Source organism: Eretmochelys imbricata, chromosome 5, assembly GCF_965152235.1.
Source record: "Eretmochelys imbricata isolate rEreImb1 chromosome 5, rEreImb1.hap1, whole genome shotgun sequence".
Taxonomy (NCBI): domain Eukaryota; kingdom Metazoa; phylum Chordata; order Testudines; family Cheloniidae; genus Eretmochelys; species Eretmochelys imbricata.
This window is the reverse complement of record NC_135576.1, coordinates 1,497,193-1,518,879: the sequence shown is the minus strand read 5'-3', so window position 1 is coordinate 1,518,879 and position 21,687 is coordinate 1,497,193. Positions and strand designations below refer to the sequence as shown.

The 21,687-nt window shown below is 57.5% G+C and overlaps 1 protein-coding gene across 1 annotated transcript in view; it reads right to left on the bottom strand.

Annotated features, from left to right (window-relative positions):
• The window catches only part of LOC144264944 (uncharacterized), a 60,495-nt gene extending 41,154 nt beyond the window's left edge, over positions 1 to 19,341 (bottom strand). Inside the window, exons 1-2 of the mRNA XM_077816964.1 lie at positions 19,181 to 19,341; positions 441 to 629 (exon numbers count right to left, since the gene is read on the bottom strand). Of these exons, the coding sequence (XP_077673090.1) occupies positions 441 to 629; positions 19,181 to 19,283 (292 nt within the window). The 5' untranslated portion in view covers positions 19,284 to 19,341. The remainder of the gene's footprint in view (positions 1 to 440; positions 630 to 19,180) is intronic.
• Between the last annotated feature and the right edge of the window lie 2,346 nt (positions 19,342 to 21,687).

Sequence of the window (21,687 nt, the reverse complement as noted above, 5' to 3'; positions counted from 1 at the left end):
GAGATCCGTTCCCAGGCCTCAGGGCTTCACTCCCCGCAGAGCTGCCCAGCAGTGCCCAGCGGAGACTCCTGCCAGGCTGCGGCCAGAGCCGCCAGCAGCCGCCTCAGGGCCTGGTGGGGAGCCGTGTGCACCGGGGGGGGAAGCCTGTGTTTGTGGGGAGGGCCCACAGTGACAGCCCTGTGAGGGGTTTCTCAGCAGGCTGAGGGAGTGGGGTCCCCCTTTCTCTGCCCATTGTCACGGCTTCCCAGATCTCCCACCCCCAGGTCTCCCAGCCCTGGCATCACGTCACTGATCTCCAGGGGCTGGTTATCACCGGCCTGGTTTCCCTGGCCATTTCCTGCCCACAACTGGCGGCAGCCCCATGCCCGGGCTGGCTGGGGAGGTTTGGCCCCATGCCCGGGGGGTGGGCACGGGGGGTGTACCAGGCTCCGCACACTCACTGAGACACTGGACCCCGCTGATATCCCAGACTGCCCCGCGGTCCTTCAGCTCTGTGCATTTTGCAGGGAACGGCCCGGATTCAGGCTTCTCAGTGCATGTCACCTCCACCGTGCCATTGACCGGAAACGCCGTCAGCTCGGCGGGAAACGTCACCTTCGTGGTCCAGGCTCCCTCCCTCCTGCACGTGTCTGTGACGGGGGGAATGAGAGGCTGAGGCCTGGCTGGAGACGGAGCCTGGTCACCCCCTTAGCGCCATTGCGGCCTGCCCGGAGCCCGAGGAAACACCCTGGGAAGGGCCCAAGCAGCAACACCTGCTCCTAGTGCCCCCAGAGGGGCAGAGGGTGGCAGGTTGGGGGCACCGGTCAGGTCAGAGAAGGGCCCCAGCACCCAGAGGTGACAGAGTCCAGCGGGGGCATCCTCAGCAGTTCCCTGTGGAAGCTCCGGGGACTGGTTGTTTCCCGGCCCCCTGGACCTAGATTGGTCCTGAACATGGCGGGATTAACTGCCCGGCTTCAGCAGGGAGAGGCCCTGCACAGGCAGGTCCCTGCCCCAAGAGCTGCCTCTCAGACAGGTAGGGGAGGGGATGAGAATCCACCCAAGCCAGGTGAGTGCAGGGAGCAGACAGCAGCACCCAGTTCAGTCCACACTTGTTCCTATCAAAGTCCCCCTCCATTAGCTGCCAGGGGCAAACCCAGAGCACCCCCGTTGCCTTCTCGAGGCTGCAGGGGGTAAATCAGAGCCTATCTGTCTGCATCTCTCTGGCCCAGAGCCCCTCCCGGACGTGTGTGTGCAGGGGGGTCTCCATGCAGAGAGCTCCCTGCCCTGCACAGGAGAGGAGGTACCCTCCCCACCCTGCACCCTGCAGAAGGGTCCTTGGGAGGAGGGGTGGGATCTGGATGGGCAGGGAGCAGAGAGTGGCTGATCTGCCGGGGGTGGGGACATCCCAGGGGCAGGGTGGGTGCACAGCGCCCCACACCAGCCCTGCAGAGGGGGGCGCCGTGCACCCACCCTTTATCACTAGCTGGGGGTTGCCGTGCCCAAGGGAGGTCCGAGTCACGAGGGTCCTTGGAGCTGTGCTGCCAGGCAGGAGAAGGGAGCCCCAGGGCTGGCTCAGGGCCTCCCCATGAATGGTGCCAGGCTGCAGCTGCTCTGCTGATCCCAGGTGTCACGGAGTGTGGGGAGTCCAGGCCCTGCACCCCTCTTCCTGGGATTCACTGAGACTCTCAGCCAGCCAGTAAAACAGAAGGTTTATTGGACAACAGGAACACAGTCCAAAACAGAGCTTGTGGGTACAACCAGGACCCCTCAGTCGAGTCCTTCTGGGGGAGCAGGGAGCTTAGGCCCCAGCCCTGGAGTTCCCTGCATTCCTCCACCCAGCCCCAAACTGAAAACTAACCCCCCCGCCCCCAGCAGGTTCCCTTCTACCGCCTCTGTTCACATTCCTGGGCAGAGGTGTCACCTCCCCCTCCCCCTCCTGGCTCAGGTGACAGGCTCTCAGGTCTCCCATCCCCAGGGCACATTCCCAGGTCAACACTCCCCCCTTCCTGCTGCATCACATCCTCACAACTTCATTGGAGGGATGATACCTGAGCATGTAACCTGAGCCAGGAGTGGGTGGGGCCTGGTGACACCTTTTGCCCAGGAAGCTGGACAAAGGCTGAAGGAGGAGCCGGGAGGAAGCTGGGTGAGTCGGCTGGAGGGGGTTTTGAGTTGGGAGCAGACTGGGGACATGTAGGGAACTCCAAGGCTGGGGTCTAAGCTCCCTGCCCCCCAGAAGGACCTGTCTGAGGGGTCCTGGTTGTACCAACAAGCTCTGTTTGGGACTGTGTTCCTGTCATCCAATAAACCTTCCATTTTATTGCCTGGCTGAGAGTCACGGTGAATCCCAGGAAGAGGGGTGCAGGGTCCTGGCTCCCCCACACTCCGTAACAACTGGTGGTAGTGGTGGGATGTACTGCACCCCATGGACGGCACTTCCTGCAATAAGTGACTGGGGAGCAGTAAAATGAAGGGGGGTTGACGGGTACCAGGTATGCTGAAGAGTCGGAGAGGAGCAGTTTCGGGGGGCGGAGGAGCTACGCTTAACCCCTGAGAGTGTTAGACCAGCGAGAAGGACTGTTGCAGTAACGGGGTCCCCTTGGGGACTATGGCGAGCAGGCTCGGGGTGGAGGAATCTGCGGCTTGACCCTGGGAGAGAGGTGATGACCGGGAGAAGGGCTGGCACACTAGGGGGTCCTCCTGGAAACCGTGGGGAGCTGTGAGCACACAGGCCTGCGAGTGGTCAGCAGGAATATGTATCATAAGTGCCTTAAGAGTGACCTCATTGAGCTGTGCAGGCAAAAGGGGCTGCGCTTTGGGAAGCTCACCAAAGAACAGCTGATTGCCCAGCTGGAGGAGGAGGATTGCTGAAATGAACCGATCCCTGTCTCTGAGGGAAGCAGCCTGGCAGATGCAGGGCGAGCACCAGTGTCTGTCCCAGCTGGGAGTGGTCAGACGGCTGCCGAGGGAATCCTGGGATATCTCCTACCTATGCCTAGGGGAGGGGCTGGGAGGAGCCCAGGGAATACCTAGGGCACTGTGACTCCCACAGCCAGCAGGGGATCCTCCCGGCGGAGCTCCCCATCCCTGGAGCTGAGGCAGTTGGAATGGGAGAGGGAGATAAAACTGAAAGAGCTAGAGTTGAGGCAGGAGGAACTAAAGGAGGAGCAGGAAGAAAGAGAAAAGCAGCGACAGCATGAGCTGGAGGAGCAGGAAAAGCAGCATCAGCACGAGCTGGAGTTGGCCAGGCTGAGGAGCAGAGAACCCCCGGCTGTGGTGAGTGATGGGGGACCCAGGACTGCATGGAGATTTGAAAAGTGCATCCTGGCCCAGCGTAAGGAGCGGGAGGACATAGATAGCTTCCTGACGGTCTTTGAGAATGCCTGCGAGCTGCACAGGGTTGACCCTGCCGACAGGCTCCAGTTTCTCACCCCCTTACTGGACCCCAAAGCTGTGGAGGTGTACAGCCGAATGAAAGGGGCGGAGGCAAGGGACTATGAACTGTTCAAACAGGTCCTGCTCCGTGAGTTTGAGCTGACCCCCAAGATGTACCGGAGAAGGTTCCGGAGTCAGCATAAAAAGCCTGAGGTCACCTACCTACAACTGGTCAACCGGATGCAGGGATATGCCCGCAAGTGGACAGCTGGGGCCCAAGCTAAAGAGGACCTGCTTGACCTAATCATACTGGAGCAATTGTATGAACAGTGCCCTTCCGACCTGAGGCTGTGGTTGGTGGACAAAAAGCTAGAGAACCCCCAGCACGCAGGGCAGCTGACCGACGAGTTTGTGAACAGTCGGTCAGGGGGTAGCCGGGAGGAGTCCCAAAAGAACAGGCCCCCCACGATGCAGAGAGAGAGTCACCCTGGGACCTCCCAGCGGGGAAATAGGGAGAACCCCCTCCCAAAGGGAACGCCTGGCGTCGGGCCCCTCCGACCCACTCGAGGGGACCAGCATGACCTGAGATGCTATCACTGTGGCCAGAGAGGCCACGTATGGACCCAGTGCCCCAGGCTCAGGGACAGACTGAACAAACCCAACCTACCCAGGGTTAACTGGGTAGGGACCCAGCTGGATGAGGAGCAGACAGCTCAGGCAAGGGGGGCTACCAGCTTACCATCGGCTCAGGAGGGAAGAGTACCCCAGGCCAGCTCCGCCAGAGGGCTGGAGGCTCTGGACTCAGGGTTCTCGGTTTACACAGTGGACGTGGGGCTGTCCCTCCAGAGAGAGTGCCTTGTTCCCCTGGAGGTAGATGGGAGCAAGGTCAATGGATACTGGGATATGGGCGTGGAGGTGACGCTGGCCCAGCCCGAGGTGGTGGCCCCAGATCGGGTGGTGCCCAATACCTACCTGACCCTGACGGGGGTGGGCCATTTAAGGTGCCCGTGGCAAGGGTACACCTGAAATGGGGGGCCAAGGAGGGCCCCAAGGACATGGGGGTGCACCACCATTTGCCCACTGAGGTTTTGATGCGGGCGAACCTAGAGGACTGGCCAAACAATCCCCAGACAGCCCTGGTTGTGACCTGTAGCCAGAGCCGGCGACGGGCACTGCGTCCCTACTTTGGGGAGGGTACCACACCGGAGGCGCAGAACCCTACCCTGTTGGGGAGGGAGCGCCGAGGGGCACGGCTCAGAGAGGCTGTGGACTCAGACCCGGCCGGTGAGAGGGAGCCGGTCCTCATCCCTTCCCCAGCCACTGAGTTCCAGGCCGAGTTGAGGAAAGATCCCTCCTTGCGGAAGCTCAGGGACCTGGCCGACCTCAGTGTGGTACGGACCATGAGAGGTTGCCAGCAGAGGTTCCTGTGGGAGAAGGGGTTCCTGTACCGAGAATGGGCTCCCCCAGGGGAAGTGGAGTCCTGTGGGATCAGGAGGCAGCTGGTGGTCCCCCAGAAGTATCGCCGCAAACTACTGTACCTGGCCCATGACATCCCCCTCACGGGACACCAGGGAATCCGGCGCACCCGGCAGAGGTTGCTACAGAACTTTTACTGGCCCGGGGTCTTTACCACGGTCCGGCAGTATTGCCGATCCTGTGACCCCTGTCAGAGGGTGGGGAAGGCCTGGACAAAGGGAAAGCGGCATTGAGACCTTTGCCCATCATAGAGGAGCCTTTCCAGAAGGTGGCCATGGACATCGTGGGACCTCTCAGGAAGACGACCCGGTCGGGGAAGAAATACATTCTGGTGGAGGTAGATTTCGCCACCCGCTACCCCGAGGCAGTGCCCTTAGCTTCCATTGAAGCCGACACCGTGGCGGATGCGCTCCTGACCATTTTCAGCCAAGTGGGGTTCCCCAAGGAAGTCTTGACAGACCAAGGGTCCAACTTCATGTCGGCCCTGCTCTGGTGCTTGTGGGAGAAATGTGTGGTCCGGCACAACTGGGCCTCAGCTTATCACCCCCAGTCCAATGGGATGGTGGGGAGGTTCAATAGGATGCTAAAGATGATGCTGAAAACCTTTATGAACCAGCACCCGCAGGATTGGGACAAGTACTTACCTCACCTGCTGTTCGCGTACAGGGAGGTACCCCAGGAGCCTACCGGATTTTCACCTTTCAAACTGTTATATGGAAGGAGGGTGAGGGGCCGCCTGGACATGATGAGAGATGAGTGGGAGGGGAAGGCCACTCCCGATGGAGAGTCAGTGGTGGAGTATGTCCTGATCTTCCGAGAGAGACTGGCTGAACTCATGGGCCTGGCCAGGGAGAATCTGGCCAGAGCCCAGAGGAAGCAGAAGGTCTGGTATGACCGCACGGCGCGGGCCCGTGCCTACGCCACCGGGGATCAGGTGATGGTTCTCATCCCCGTGAGAAAGAACAAACTACAGGCCGCCTGGGAGGGCCCTTTCAAGGTCGTCAAGCAGCTCAATGAGGTAAACTATGTGGTGGAGCTGTCAAACCGGACGCACCACCGCCAGGTGTACCATGTGAATATGATGAAGCCATATTATGCCAGGGGGAATGTGGTGTTGGCCGTGTGTGGACAGTGGGAGGAGCAGGGAGATGACCCTTTAGTAGATCTATTCCCTGGGACCAGAGCTGGTTCCCCCCTGCAAACAATTCCCCTCTCGGATCGGCTAACCTCTGCCCAGCAAGCTGAGGTCCGGGGGGTGCTGCATCCGTCCCAACAGCTGTATTCCAACCAGCCTGGACGCACTAATCTGACTGTCCACCGGGTGCAGACAGGGTCGCACCCACCAATAAGATGCTCCCCCTTCCGAGTCACAGGGAAAATTGCTCAGGACCTGGAAAGAGAGGTCTGTGACATGCTGGCTTTGGGGGTGATCCAGCCATCTGCCAGCCCTTGGGCCTCGCCGGTGGTGCTGGTCCCCAAAAAGGACGGGTCGGTCCGGTTCTGTGTGGACTATCGGAAGCTCAATGCCATCACTGTATCTGATGCCTACCCCATGCCCAGGCCGGACGAGCTCCTAGACAAGCTGGGAGGAGCTCGGTACCTTACCACCATGGACCTTACAAAGGGCTACTGGCAAGTGCCGCTGGATGCAGATGCCCGGCTGAAATCGGCCTTTATCACCCCTCTGGGGCTCTATGAGTTCCTGACCCTGCCTTTCGGCCTCAAGGGAGCACCGGCCACCTTCCAGCGCCTGGTGGACCAGCTCCTGAGGCGGATGGAGAGTTTTGCCGTGGCGTATACTGATGATATATGTGTCTTTAGCCAGACCTGGGTGGACCACGTGGGTGACCCAGGTTAGACAAGTGCTGGACCGACTCCAGGGGGGTGGGCTGGCTGTAAAAGCGGAGAAGTGCAAGGTGGGGATGGCGGAAGTATCTTACCTGGGCCATCGGGTGGGGAGCGGCCACCTAAAGCCAGAACCAGCCAAGGTGGAGGTGATCAGAGACTGACCCGCTCCCCACACCAAAAACCAGGTCCAAGCCTTTATTGGGATGGCAGGATACTACCAAAGATTTGTGCCCCACTTTAGCATCATAGCCACCCCCATCACTGAGCTATGCAAGAAGGGGAAGCCAGACAAGGTGGTCTGGACCGAGCAGTGCCAGGAGGCTTTCCGGGCGCTGAAGGAGGCTCTGGTCAGTGGCCCAGTTCTGGCAAACCCAGACTTTGACTAGCCCTTTGTGGGTGTTCACCGACGCCTCCGACACGGGACTGGGGGCAGTGTTAATGCAGGAGGATGAAAAGGGGGAGAGACACCCCATCGTGTACCTGAGCAAGAAGTTGCTACCCCGGGAGCAACACTACGCGGCCATCGAGAAGGAGTGCCTGGCCATGGTGTGGGCCCTCAAGAAACTAGAGCCCTATCTCTTCGGGCGACACTTCACCGTGTACACCGACCACTCTCCCCTGACCTGGCTGCACCAGATGAAAGGAGCCAACGCCAAGCTCCTGAGATGGAGCCTGCTCCTGCAGGATTATGACATGGACGTGGTCCACGTGAAGGGAAGTGCCAACCTGATAGCGGACGCGCTGTCCCGGAGAGGGGGCCCCGAACTTCCCCAGGTCACTGGTCAGAGTGACCCCGCTCAGTTCAGTCTAGAAGGGGGGAGAGATGTGACGATGTGACGCAACAGGGAGGGGGGAGTGTTGACCTGGGAATGTGCCCTGGGGATGGGAGACCTGAGAGCCTGTCACCTGAGCCAGGAGGGGGAGGGGGAGGTGACACCTCTGCCTGGGAATGTGGACAGAGGCTGCAGGAGGGGGCCTGCTGGGGGGGGTTGGTTTCAGTTTGGGGCTCTGGAGAGGAACACAGGGAACCCCAGGGCTGGGGTCTAAGCTCCCTGCTCCCCCAGAAGGACTTGACTGAGGGTTCCTGGTTGTACCCACAAGCTCTGTTTTGGACTGTGTTCCTGTTGTCCAATAAACCTTCCATTTTACTGGCTGGCTGAGAGTCTCAGTGAATCCCAGGAAGAGGGGTGCAGGCCCTGGACTCCCCCACACTCCGTGACACCCCCGAGATGTACCGGAAAAGGTTTCGGAGTCAGCGTAAAACCCCTGAGGTCACATATCTAGAACTGGCCCTCCGGATGCAGGGATATGCCCACAAGTGGACAGCTGGGGCGCAAGCTAAAGAGGACCTGCTTGACCTAATGGTACTGGAGTAACTGTATGAACAGTGCCCTTCCGACCTGAGGCTGTGGTTGGTGGACAAAAAGCCAGAGGACCCGCGATGTTCAGGGCAGCTGGCCGACGAGTTTGTGAACAGGGGGTAGGAGGGAGGAGTCCCAAAAGAACAGGTCCGCCGTGATGCAGAGAGAGAGTCACCCTGGGACCTCCCAAAGGGGGAACATGGAAAAGCCCCTCCCAAGGGGAACATCAGGTGTCAGGACCAACCGACCAGCTCAAGGGGACCAAAGGGACATGAGCTGCTTTTACTGCGGCCAGAGAGGCCACATACGGACCCAGTGCCCCAGGTTCAAGGACAGACTGAGCAGGCCGAAGCTGCACAGGGTTAACTGGGTAGGGACCCAGCTGGACGAGGGGCAGACGGCCCAGACAAGGGGGACTGGCAGCTTACCAGCTGAGCAGGAGGGAAGAGTACCCCAGGCCAGCTCCGCCAGAGGGCTGGAGGCTCTGGACTCAGGGTGCTCGGTTTACACGGTGGACGTGGGGCTGTCCCTCCGGAGAGAGTGCCTTGTTCCCCTGGAGGTGGATGGGAGGAAGGTCAATGGATACTGGGATATGGGCGCGGAGGTGACGCTGGCCCGGCCCGAGGTGGTGGCCCCAGATCGGGTGGTGCCCAACACCTACCTGACCCTGACAGGGGTGGGCAGGACCCCATTTAAGGTGCCCGTGGCAAGGGTACACCTGAAATGGGGGGCCAAGGAGGGCCCCAAGGACATGGAGGTGCACCACCATTTGCCCACTGAGGTTTTGATGGGGAGGAACCTAGAGGACTGGCCAAGCAAGCCCCAGACCGCCCTGGTTGTGACCCGTAGCCAGAGCCAGCGAGGGGCACTGCGTCCCTACTTTGGGGAGGGTACCACACCAGAGGCGCAGAACCCTACCCTGGTGGGGAGGGAGCGCTGAGGGGCACGGCTCGGAGAGGCTGTGGACTCAGACCCGGCCGGTGAGAGGGAGCCGGTCCCCATCCCTTCCCCAGCCGCTGAGTTCCAGGCCGAGTTGAGGAAAGATCCCTCCTTGCGGAAGGTCAGGGACCTGGCCGAACTCAGTGTGGGATGGACCATGAGGAGAGGCTGCCAGGAGAGGTTCCTGTGGGAGAAGGGGTTCCTGTACCGAGAATGGGCTCCCCCAGGGGAAGTGGAGTCCTGTGGGATCAGGAGGCAGCTGGTGGTCCCCCAGAAGTATCGCCGCAAACTACTGTACCTGGCCCATGACATCCCCCTCGCAGGGCACCAGGGAATCCGGCGCACCCGGCAGAGGTTGCTACAGAACTTTTACTGGCCCGGGGTCTTTACCACGGTCCGGCAGTATTGCCGATCCTGTGACCCCTGTCAGAGGGTGGAGAAGGCCCGGGACAAGGGGAAAGCGGCTTTGAGACCTTTTCCCATCATAGAGGAGCCTTTCCAGAAGGTGGCCATGGACATCGTGGGACCTCTCAGGAAGACGACCCGGTCGGGGAAGAAATACATTCTGGTGGTGGTAGATTTCGCCACCCGCTACCCCCAGGCAGTGCCCTTAGCTTCCATTGAAGCAGACACCGTGGCCGATGCGCTCCTGACCATTTTCAGCCGAGTGGGGTTCCCCAAGGAAGTCTTGACAGACCAAGGCTCCAACTTCATGTCGGCCCTGCTCCGGTGCTTGTGGGAGAAATGTGGGGTCCAGCACAGCTGGGTCTCTGCATACCACCCCAGTCCAATGGGATGGTGGGGAGGTTCAACAGGATGCTAAAGATGATGCTGAAAACCTTTATGAACCAGCACCCGCAGGATTGGGACAAGTACTTACCTCACCTGCTGTTCGCGTACAGGGAGGTGCCCCAGGAGTCTACAGGCTTTTCGCCTTTCGAACTGTTATATGGAAGGAGGGTGAGGGGCCCCCGGACCTGATGAGAGACGAGTGGGAGGAGAAGGCCACTGCCGATGGAGAGTCAGTGGTGGAGTATGTCCTGATCTTCCGAGAGAGACTGGCTGAACTCATGGGCCTGGCCAGGGAGAATCTGGCCAGAGCCCAGAGGAAGCAGAAGGTCTGGTATGACCGCACGGCGCGGGCCCGTGCCTACGCCACCGGGGATCAGGTGATGGTTCTCATCCCCGTGAGAAAGAACAAACTACAGGCCGCCTGGGAAGGGCCCTTTCAAGGTCGTCAAGCAGCTCAATGAGGTAAACTATGTGGTGGAGCTGTCGAACCGGGCACACCACCGCCGGGTGTACCATGTGAATATGATGAAGCCATATTATGCCAGGGGGAATGTGGTGTTGGCCGTGTGCGGACAGTGGGAGGAGCAGGGAGATGACCCTTTAGTAGATCTATTCCCTGGGACCAGAGCTGGTTCCTCCCTGGAAACAATTCCCCTCTCGGATCAGCTAACCCCTACCCAGCAAGCTGAGGTCAGGGGGGTGCTGCATCCGTACTGACAGCTATTTTCCAACCATCGTGGACGCACTAATCTGACTGTCCACCGGGTGCAGACCGGGTCGCACCCGCCGATAAGATGCTCCCCCTTCCGAGTCACAGGGAAAACTGCTCAGGACCTGGAAAGAGAGGTTTGTGACATGCTGGCTTTGGGGGCGATCCAGCCATAGAATCAGAGAATATCAGGGTTGGAAGGGACCTCAGGGAGGTCATCTAGTCCAACCCCCTGCTCAAAGCAGGACCTATCTCCAATTTTTTCCCCAGATCCCTAAATGGCCTCCTCAAGGATTGAACTCACAACCCTGGGTTTAGCAGGCCAATCCTCAAACCACTGAGCTATCCCTTCCCCGCAGCTATCCCTCCCTTGGGCCTCGCCGGTGGTGCTGGTCCCCAAAAAAGACGGGTCGGTCCGGTTCTGTGTGGACTATCGGAAGCTCAATGCTAGCACCGTATCTGATGCCTACCCCATGCACGACCCTCAACCATCACAGGCTGAAAGGCCCCTTCTGTCTGCTCCATAGACAAAGAAGAGCCGGACACACTTTCTCCTTTCCCAGACACCCAGCTTGGGATCTCATTCCCCTGGTCCCAGCACACAAGGCTGGTCACAGACAACTGCGTGGAGACCAGGGTAGCTCCCTCCATAGGCAAGTCAATACCCCTGACAGACACAGGCACGTTTCCTTCACTGTCACAATTCTCCACCCAGCTAACAGGTAAGGTCCAGGGACACTCATCTTCCTCTCTCCTCGCCTTCCCACCCTGCTGACTAGACACAGCCATCAGCTCACAAGGCTGCCTAGGCTCATCCAGACTTTCCTTACCAAGCACCTTGCCACTCCCAACAGATCCCCTGCCCTGCCCGTGTCTCCCCCACCCAGCTGGGGTCTCAGCTCCCACTGTGCTCAGTGCTGCCCTTGCTGTCCCAGTGGGGGTAGGCAGCGAGCTCGCTGCTTTCCTCACTGCATCAGAGCCAGCCTGAGCCCCTTCTCCAGTGTGCAAGGGGGCAGGGAACATCTCTGTCCCACCCAGCCCCAGGGGTCTGGTCACAGGCAGGCAGGTACCCTGAGCCTAGCCGCTCCTTCCCGGTGCCAGCCTGGTCACCTGCATTTTCACTGACCATTTCCCTGTCCGCTGATTGGTTCCCTGGATTCAAATTCAAACCCTCAGCAGTTACAGGAGCAGGGCCTGGATCCTGTCCCAAAGAGACACAGTCACTCCTCTACAGGGTCTCACAGCTGGTATCCTGGAGAACCCCAACAACCAGCCAGCCCCACCCCTCCTGGGTCTGCACAGGGATCTGGGCCATAGGCAGGGCGAGGGGCTTCGTCCCTGGGACCCTCACCCAGCTCACACAGCCCCTCAGCATCTGAGGCTGCACCACCCGGGGCCTGACACCAGTTCTCTCTGTCCCAGGATCTCACCACCCGAGGAATGTCTCCCCATTGACCATCCCCTTCCGCTCCCACTGTGGGTCCGAGGGGCCCGACCCCAGGAGACTCCACACAGACATAGGTTGGGGTCAGGAGTGGGAGCCTGTCCACCTCCCCACCCATCTGGCTGACAGAGTCTATGGCCTTGGGACCCAGCAAAGGAGCTAGACACCGGGGCTTTTCCGTAGGGTACCCCTGGTTCAAATCACCAGCCTGCTCAAAGGCAGTGAGATGGGCATCCACATCCCCCCCTCCTTAACCAGGGGCAGCAATTTAGTCTCGAGGTTCCCTGCGGAACTGGCCCCCCCGGGGTCTAACCCCACTCACCCCACGGAGGTCCCCTAGGCCTCTCCGCTCCCCCACCGCCAGTTCATGCTGCTGCTGCTTCTGCAGCTCTTTCTCGGGCTCTCGCTGTCTCCCACAGTCCTCTTGCTCTCTCGGACTCAGCTCCAATCACGTCTGTCTCCAATCCCCTAGTGGGGAACCCGATCGTGAAGACCCTCGTCTGGTCGGGGACAGGAGTCTTGGGGATGCCTGGCTCCCACTCCAGCTGCTCCCAGATCCTGCTATAGCCCCATTTGGGGTCAGGAATCTGTTCCTTAGAGCGGTCATCCTCCTCCAGCTGCACGATGAACTGTGCCTTGGTGAACTTTCCAACGCTCAACCCTCTCTTTCTGCACAGGGTTACAATGTCCTTCTTAAGGAGATGGTGACAGGCCGTCACTCCGCTCTTCCCAAGTTGTTGTGGACTCACAGGCCTGTGTGCTCTCAGCTCCCCACGGTTTCCAGGGAGAACCCCTAGTGTGCCAGCCCTTCTCGAGGTCACCTTCTCTTTGCCAGGGTCGAGCTGCAGACTCCTCCGCCCCTGGGACTGCTCACTGCAATCCCCAGGGGACCCTGTTACTGCAAAAGTCCTTCTCTCTCCCAGGGCCAAACCGCAGGTTCCTCCTCCCCTGAGACTGCTCACTGCAGTCCCCAGGGGGACCCCATTACTGCACGGTCCTTCTCGCTGGTCACACATTCCCAGGGGTTAACCGCCCCCCGAAACCGCTCCTCTCTGAGCCTTCAGCACGCCTGGTCCTCATCAATCCCCCTTCATTTTACTGCTCCCCAGTCACTTACTGCAGGAAGCACCATCCGCGGGGTGCAGTACATCCCACTGCTACCACCAGTTGTCCCGGAGTCCCCGGGCGATGCTCTGGAACTGCTCCCTTCAAAGCCAGTCAGGACTCTGCAGGAGCCTCCTCTCTGGGAGCAGCCTGTCTGCAGGACACACAGCTCACACAGCTTCCACCTTCCTGGGTCTGACCTCGGAGCATTCAGCATCCTCTGCCCCTCCGTGCGCTTCCCACAGCGAATCCGTCCAAGCAGGGTCCTGGGGAAGCCAGAGGGTCCTGCACCCCAACTCCGCAGTCAGACGGGACTCTCAGCCAGCCGGTAAAACAGAAGGTTTATTAGACGACAGGAACATGGTCTAAAACAGAGCTTGTAGGTGCAGAGAACAGGACCCCTCAGCTGGGTCCATTTTGGGGGGCAGTGAGCCAGACAACCCCATCTGCACTTCACTCCATGTCCCAGCCAGCCCCAAACTGAAACTCTCTCCAGCCCCTCCTCCTCTGGGCTTTGTCCCTTTCCTGGGCCAGGAGGGCACCTGATTCCTTTGTTCTCCAACCCTTTAGCTCTCACCTTGCAGGGGGGAAGGGCCAGGTCACCAGTTGCCAGGAAACAGGGTGTCGGCCATTCTCTGTGTCCAGACCCCTGCACACACCTGCCCTCTAGGGCTCTGCAACGATCATACACCCTTACCCCACCACCTAGATACTTAAGAACTGCCTAGGGGAAACTGAGGCACCCCCACACCATTCAGAGGAAACATTAAGAACAGTTCCGCTTCATCACACCTTACTACCATGTACCTTACAAAGGGCTACTGGCAAGTGCCGCTGGATGCAGACGCCTGGCTGAAATCGGCCTTTATCACCCCTCTGGGGCTCTATGAGTTCCTGACCCTGCCTTTCGGCCTCAAGGGAGCGCCAGCCACCGTCCAGTACCTGGCGGACCAGCTACTGAGGGGGATGGACAGTTTTGCTGTGGCGTATATTGATGACATCTGTGTCTTTAGCCAGACCTGGGAGGACCATGTGTCCCAGGTTAGACAAGTGCTGGACTGACTCCAGGGGGCTGGGCTGACCGTAAAAGCGGAGAAGTGCAAGGTGGGGATGGCGGAAGTATCTTACCTGGGCCATCGGGTGGGGAGCGGCCACCTAAATCCAGAACCAGCCAAGGTGGAGGTGATCAGAGACTGGCCCGCTCCCCACACCAAAAAGCAGGTCCAAGACTTTATTGGGATGGCAGGATACTACTGAAGATTTGTGCCTCACTTTAGTGCCATAGCCACCCCCATCACCGACCTATGCAAGAAGGAGAAGTCAGACAAGGTGGTCTGGACCGAGCAGTGCCAGGAGGCTTTCCGGGCGCTGAAGGAGGCTCTGGTCAGTGGCCCAGTTCTGGCAAACCCAGACTTTGACAAGCCCTTTATGGTGTTCACCGACGCCTCCGACACGGGACTGGGGTCGGTGTTAATGCAGGAGGATGAAAAGGGGGAGACGCACCCCATCGTGTACCTGAGCAAGAAGTTGTTACCCCAGAAGCAGAACTACGTGGCCATCGAGAAGGAGTGCCTGGCCATGAAACTAGAAAGAAACTAGAGCCCTATCTCTTCGGGCGACACTTCACCGTGTACACTGACCACTCTCCCCTGACCTGGCTGCACCAGATGAAAGGAGCCAACGCCAAACTCCTGAGATGGACCCTGCTCCTGCAGGATTACGACATGGACGTGGTCCACGTGAAGGGAAGTGCCCTGAACTTCCCCAGGTCACTGGTCAGAGTGACCCCGCTCAGTTCAGTCTCAAAGTGGGGAGAGATGTGTCGGAGCAGGGAGTGGGGTGGATTGACCTGGGAATGCCGCAGGGGAGTTTTACTGGGACTGTCTGCATGCGGGATGGGATAGCAGGGGGTGGCTTCACTGGAGGGGCGATACCTGAGCCTGTAACCTGAGCCAGGAGGGGGGTTGGGGTGAGCTGACACCTTTCACCCAGAAAGCTGGACAAAGGCTAGAGGAGGAGTTGGGAGGAGGCTGGGTGAGTCAGCTGGAGGGGGTTTTGAGTTGGGAGCTGACTGGGGAAATGTAGGGAACCCCAAGACTGAGGTCTAAGCTCCCTGGCCCCCAGAAGGACTTGACTGAGGGGTCCTGGTTGTACCAACAAGCTCTGTTTGGGCCTGGGTTCCTGTCATCCAATAAACCTTGCATTTTACTGCCTGGCTGAAAGTCATGATAAATCACAGGAAGATGGGGGTTCAGGGCCCTGAGTCCCCCACGTTCTGTGACAGCAATCAGTCTGCCTGGCTAGCTAGGGACAAGTCACTTTCCTGAGAAGAAAAGGAGTACTTGTGGCACCTTAGAGACTAACCAATTTATTTGAGCATGAGCTTTCGTGAGCTACAGCTCACTTCATCAGATGCATACCGTGGAAACTGCAGCAGACTTTATATATACACAGAGAATATGAAACAATACCTCCTCCCACCCCACTGTCCTGCTGGTAATAGCTTATCTAAAGTAATCATCAGGTTAGGCCATTTCCAGCACAAATCCAGGTTTTCTCACCCTCTACCCCCCACACAAATTCACTCTCCTGCTGGTGATAGCCCATCCAAAATGACAACTCTTTACACAATGTGCATGATAATCAAGTTAGGCCATTTCCTGCACAAATCCAGGTTCTCTCACTCCCTCACCCCCCTCCAAAACCCCACCCCCATACACACACAAACTCACTCTCCTGCTGGTAATAGCTCATCCAAACTGACCACTCTCCTGAGAAGCTTTCCTGGGATGCTACAAACAGCCTCTGGCTCATGGCTGCTTAGACACTGCAGGGTCATGTGATCAAGTCACCTGCTACTGGACTCCATGACAGAACACCAGTATTTTTCCACTGGGGAGGTGGGAATCACTCTGAAAGACAAAGGGTTCCCACCACATGTGAAACCCATTTAAGGCAGGGAAGTGAGTTAATCAGGGTTCATTCGTCACTGAATCCCCACCCAGGATGACTGTGGTGATCATCTAAGAAACAAAGATGAAGGTGGGGAGGACTGAGCCCAGGCTGGGAAGGTGTCTGGCCTGTGAAAGAAATACCTGGAGTTTTGAGCTGCAAGCAAGAGCAGCTTGCCTTAAAGAACCTCGGCAGACTGTCTAAAACAACAGTGAGGGTGAGAAATTACGGCTTGTAACCAGTTTCTTTAGTATCTAAGCTTATATGGCGTTTTTGTTTTATTTGCTGGGTAATCCGTTTTGATCTGTTTGCTATCCCTTATAATCACTTAATCTGTCTTGTGTAGCCAATAAACGTGTTTTTGTTTTCTCTTTAACACCCCAGTTTGTGGAATTCATAACTGGGGGTGGGGCAAAAAGCTGTGCATATCTCTCTCCACATTGAGGGAGGGGTGAATTTCATGAGCTTACGCTGTACAGTTCTCTGTGCAGCGCAAGACGATACAATTTTGGGTTTACTTTCCAGAGGGGGTGAGCACTTGAGTGCTGGGCAATTTCTTAGCTGAAGTCTTCCTATGCAGAGCTGATTTCGGTGTCTGTGTCTTTCTGCCGCTGCATGTGTCCCTACCTGTGTGTGTGTGGAGGAGGCTTGAGGGCCTGGCTCAGCAGGACAGTGTACGGGAGCCCAGGCTGGTGGAACAGGAGGGCCCAGTGGTACCCCAGGACATCAGGTGGCACCCTGGGGAGGGGGGTAACTCGTCACAGGGGTGTTGGGCTGATCTTTGTTGTAGCTGTTGGCTGTTGCAGTCACTGTGCCTAGGGTATCGGCAGCACCAGACCCCTCAAAGGGCGCTCTCTATTATGCCAGGAATCACATTTGGCATTTCCCAGGGCAGGTCCCACGTTTTGGTTTCTCAAGCCACCCCACAGCATCCCAATCTCTCCGTCCTTGCCTGTGCATGGCTGTGGGCCCTCCCAAGGTGACCTGGGCTGGGATTGAGGGCACAAGTCACCCTGACAGGGATCACAGGATGCAAGCAGCAGGATTTGTTACATCTCTTCTGTCCTTCCCCAGAAGGATAACAGGAGACTTGACCACACCCTGTGGCCCCTGACCCACTGGCCAAGCCAGTCCCTGGCAGCACCCGTCCAGCTGGCGCTCTCCCCTGCTGGCGTCTCCAACCAGCCTTCACTAATCCATCCTCATCAGCATTCTCAGGGCAGCCGTCTGTTTCCATGCCTTCCTCGCTTCTGCTAATCGGCTTCACTTCCCTCCCTGCAAACCCACAGGGTGCCAGGAGCTGGTCACTTTCCCCAGACCCATCCCACTGCCGGTATCACCCAGGTGTGGGGGTTGGGGGTTTTGCAGCTTCTCAGACTGCCTTCGTAGCTGCTGCCCAACTCAGGGCTCAAAACACAGAGAATTGCAACTGCCCCAGAGGGGAGAGGCGAGAGCTTACAGGCCCGTGATCCAAACCAAGGTGCAAATCAGCGCTGGGCAGGACAAGCAGGTAACTCATCAAACGCACAACAGGAATCGCACCAGCTCACAACCACAACCCCTGGGCTACACAGAGAGATGTCAGACAGCTCTATCCATCTCCTTGTCACTCACACAGGCCCCCCGTCTCTTACCTACACCCCCTCCCAGGCAAACCAAGTTCTCAGCCGCAGTCACCCGGGGACTCCCAGAAACCTTAACTCTGCGTTCCTGGGGATGGCTGGCTCTTCCCGAGATTGTGGGGCTGAGTAGGGCGTTACCACCCTTTGCACCTATTGCTGTGATGCAGGTTCTGCGAACTGCAGGCTGGTGCTGTCAGCAGGGGGTGCTGTGCACTGTGGGGAGGTTGGAGCCATCAACTGTTAGACAAGGGCAGGGGGCAGTGACCTTGGGGTTTTTCTTGCTCCTGCCGGCCACCTCTGCTTGGGCCTGCACAGGCTGGTGTGAGCCACGCCCCCTGCACATGTTCCTCGCCCGGGTTCATGCCCGCAGTCACTCTGCCCTGCTGAGCAGAGGGTCCCCACCGTGCCCACAGGGTATCGCAGCCGGCCATTTACCAGCAGGACACCGACTCGTAGCTAGGCTTGGAAGGATGCGGTTTTTAATAGGTACGTGTCCGTAGATGTGGATTTCGCCGCACTCGCACCGGCGGAAGAGCTATTCCCAGCCACGATAGAAATGTACAGCTAGGCAAAGGAAGTAAAACGCGGCTGGAGAACTCACTAAAGGTCGATTGAGGGATATTTAGTCTGTATGTCGACAGTTTGTTTTTAATGGTTATAGAGCTTTAACATTGTGAATCGCAACATCTACTGCCATGAAATAATTATTGTCCAACCCTCCCTCCGTCCCTTCCCAAAACTGTGAAAATTTAAATCAATTTGAAAAAATGCTTAGAAATGAGCATTGCTGTTATCCGTGGAAATTATACAAAAATACAAGTTCCGCTGAGGCTACTCATAGTTCAGGCTCCCGCGGCAGAGAGGGGTGCTTACTGGGGCACTCCCAGGCGCTCCGTACAGAAAGCTGCCAGCCCCACAGTACATCAGACCCGCCTGTATCAGTGTGCATCTGCTATGGAAACGAATCCCTGCTGCATGGTCCCATCACTCATACCAGGTACCCCCCCTCCAGTGGGCACTGAGAATGCAATGAACTCGTTACAGGAATGAGCCCACTGTGCTGGGGGCTCCAGGAGGGTCTGCATGGCTCAGAGGGAGCAGGGAGCTCAGGGTGGCTGGCTGGACTCCTGCTCCTGGTACCAGAGTTGTTCCCGGAAAAGAAACAGAACCCTACAGGTTCTCCCCCACCCACGCGTGGGACTCACACCTGCCCCGCAGGGAACTGGTGATACTATTTGTAGGGTAGCGTGAAGGCCACTTCCCCGGGCTTCTTATCCCCAGTCCAGAGACAGACGCTGACCTGTCTGCTGCTCCCAGGGGAGGGACCTGCTTCCCCGAGGGGTGCACAGCTGCAGCTCTCACTTGGGGCCCCCCAGGGGAACATGGTTTCCTGCCCCAGCATCACCCTCAGCTGCCTTTCACCCCAGCTCTCTGAGCGGTGCTTGGTGCTGAGCCCCTCAGGCTCTGGCATGGACGCAGAGGGCAGCCCCCTCCCGGGACAACTGCAGCAAGACTGACAGGGCAAAGCCCAGCAGCCACTTGCAGCCAGGGGAGCAGCAAAGCCTGAGTCGGGTCCTACCTGGAGTCTTGGGGCGGCTGGAACTGGGCAGTCCTGCTCCCTGGGCAGACAGCAGTGGGGGAAGGGCCAGGAGAAGGGCCAGAGCCGACACCTGCAGGGCCATGTTCCAAGACAGCCCCAGGGCAGAACTCAGCCCCAGGCGCTCTGCCTCTCTGCTCAGCTCCCGTGTGAGCTCAGCGTGGCAGAGACCAGCGAAGAAAGGAAACAGCCAGACACACAGAGATTGCATGTGGTGCAAGAGCTTCCTCCTTGGAGATGGAAACTCCTGTCAGAGCTGCTCTTGTTTCTCTCCGGGTCTGCTGGGGCACCATGTGGCTCCAGGCCTGTTCTGTAACCTCGCTGCTCTGTGAGCTGTCAGGGGAACACACAATCTGCTGCTTCCCCTCATCACTGGGCCAGGACTCCTAGGTCCCTTTGGCCCATGCCCAGCTTGCGGGGCCTGGGGGAGGGGAGGCAGTAAGGGGACGTGAGCGCAGCCAGCCCCCGGCACTAACCCCTTTGCGCTGCACACGGAGGGGGTCTCTTGACACACGGTGTAAAAGGTTTTAAAATCATGTTATGAAAAAGTACAAAGATGCCTTATACGTATTTCTTACAGTACATTTTTCAGCAGCTGAGCGATGGTTCTTCAGAAGACTTGGAGGTTCTGGACACCGACAGCTCCGAAGTGCCGAGCGGATTGGGCCTCATCAGTTTTTGCCCAGACCCAAAACCAGATGCTCAACAAACTTCCTCCTGGTAGAAGACTTAGTAGGGGAAGTAGAAGTAGAAGTGCAACGTAGGCAGCAGTGACCATGAGATGGTCGAGTTCAGGATCCTGATGCAAGGAAGAAAGGAGACCCAAAACCAGATGCTCAACAAACTTCCTCCTGGTAGAAGACTTAGTAGGGGAAGTAGAAGTAGAAGTGCAACGTAGGCAGCAGTGACCATGAGATGGTTGAGTTCAGGATCCTGACACAAGGAAGAAAGGAGAGCAGCAGAATGCGGACCCTGGACTTCAGAAAAGCAGACTTTGACTCACTCAGGGAACTGATGGGCAGGATCCCCTGGGAGAATAACATGAGGGGGAAGGAGTCCAGGAGAGCTGGCTGTATTTTAAAGAAGCCTTATTGAGGTTACAGGGACAAACCATCCCGATGTGCAGAAAGAATAGTAAATATGGCAGGCGACCAGCTTGGCTTAACAGTGAAATCTTTGGTGAGCTTAAACTCAAAAAGAAAGCTTACAAGAAATGGAAACTTGGTCAGATGACTTGGGAGGAGTATCAAAATATTGCTCGAGCATGCAGGGATGTAATCAGGAACACCAAGGCACAATTGGAGTTGCAGCTAGAAAGGGATGTGAAAGGGAACAAAAAAGGTTTCTACAGCTATGTTAGCAACAAGAAGAAAGTCAAGGAAAGTGTGGGCCCCTTACTGAATGGGGGAGGCAACCTAGTGACAGAGGATGTGGAAAAAGCTAATGTACTCAATGCTTTTTTTGCCTCTGTCTTCACAGACTAGGGATATGTTTACACTATGAAATTAGGTCGAATTTATAGAAGTCGTTTTTTTAGAAATCGTTTTTATATATTCTAGTGTGTGTGTGTCCCCACAGAAAATGCTCTAAGTGTGTTAACTCGGCGGAGTGCTTCCACCGTACCGAGGCAAGCGTCGACTTCCGGAGTGTTGCACTGTGGGTGGCTATCCCACAGTTCCCGCAGCCTCCACTGCCCATTGGAATTCTAGTTGAGATCCCAATGCCTGATGGGGCTAAAACATTGTCGCGGGTGGTTCTGGGTACATATTGTAAGGCCCCCGTTCCCTCCCTCCCTCCGTGAAAGCAGCAGCAGACAATCGTTTCGCGCCTTTTTTCTTGAGTTATCCATGCAGATGCCATACCACGGCAAGCATGGAGCCCGCTCAGGTAACCGTCACCGTATGTCTCCTGGGTGCTGGCAGACGTGGTACAGCATTGCTACACAGCAGCAGCAACCCCTTGCCTTATGGCAGCAGACGGTACAGTAGGACTGGTAGCCGTCATCGTCATGTCCGAGGTGCTCCTGGCCACGTCAGCCACGAGCGCCTGGGCAGACATGGGGGCAGGGACTAAATTTGGAGTGACTTGACCAGGTCATTCTCTTTAGTCCTGCAGTCAGTCCTATTGAACCATCTTATGGTGAGCAGGCAGGTGATATGATTGCTAGCAGTCCTATTGTACCATCTTCTGCCTGGCAGGCAAGAGATGTGGATGGCTAGCAGTCCTTCTGCACCGTCTGCTGCCAGCCAAAGATGTAAAAGATAGATGGAGTGGATCAAAACAAGAAATAGGCCAGATTTGTTTTGTACTCATTTGCTTCCCCCCCGTCTAGAGGACTCATTCCTCTAGGTCACACTGCAGTCACTCACAGAGAAGGTGCAGCAAAGTAAATCTAGCCATGTATCAATCAGAGGCCAGACCAACCTGCTTGTTCCAATAAGAACAATTACTTAGGTGCACCATTTCTTATTGGAACCCTCCATGAAGTC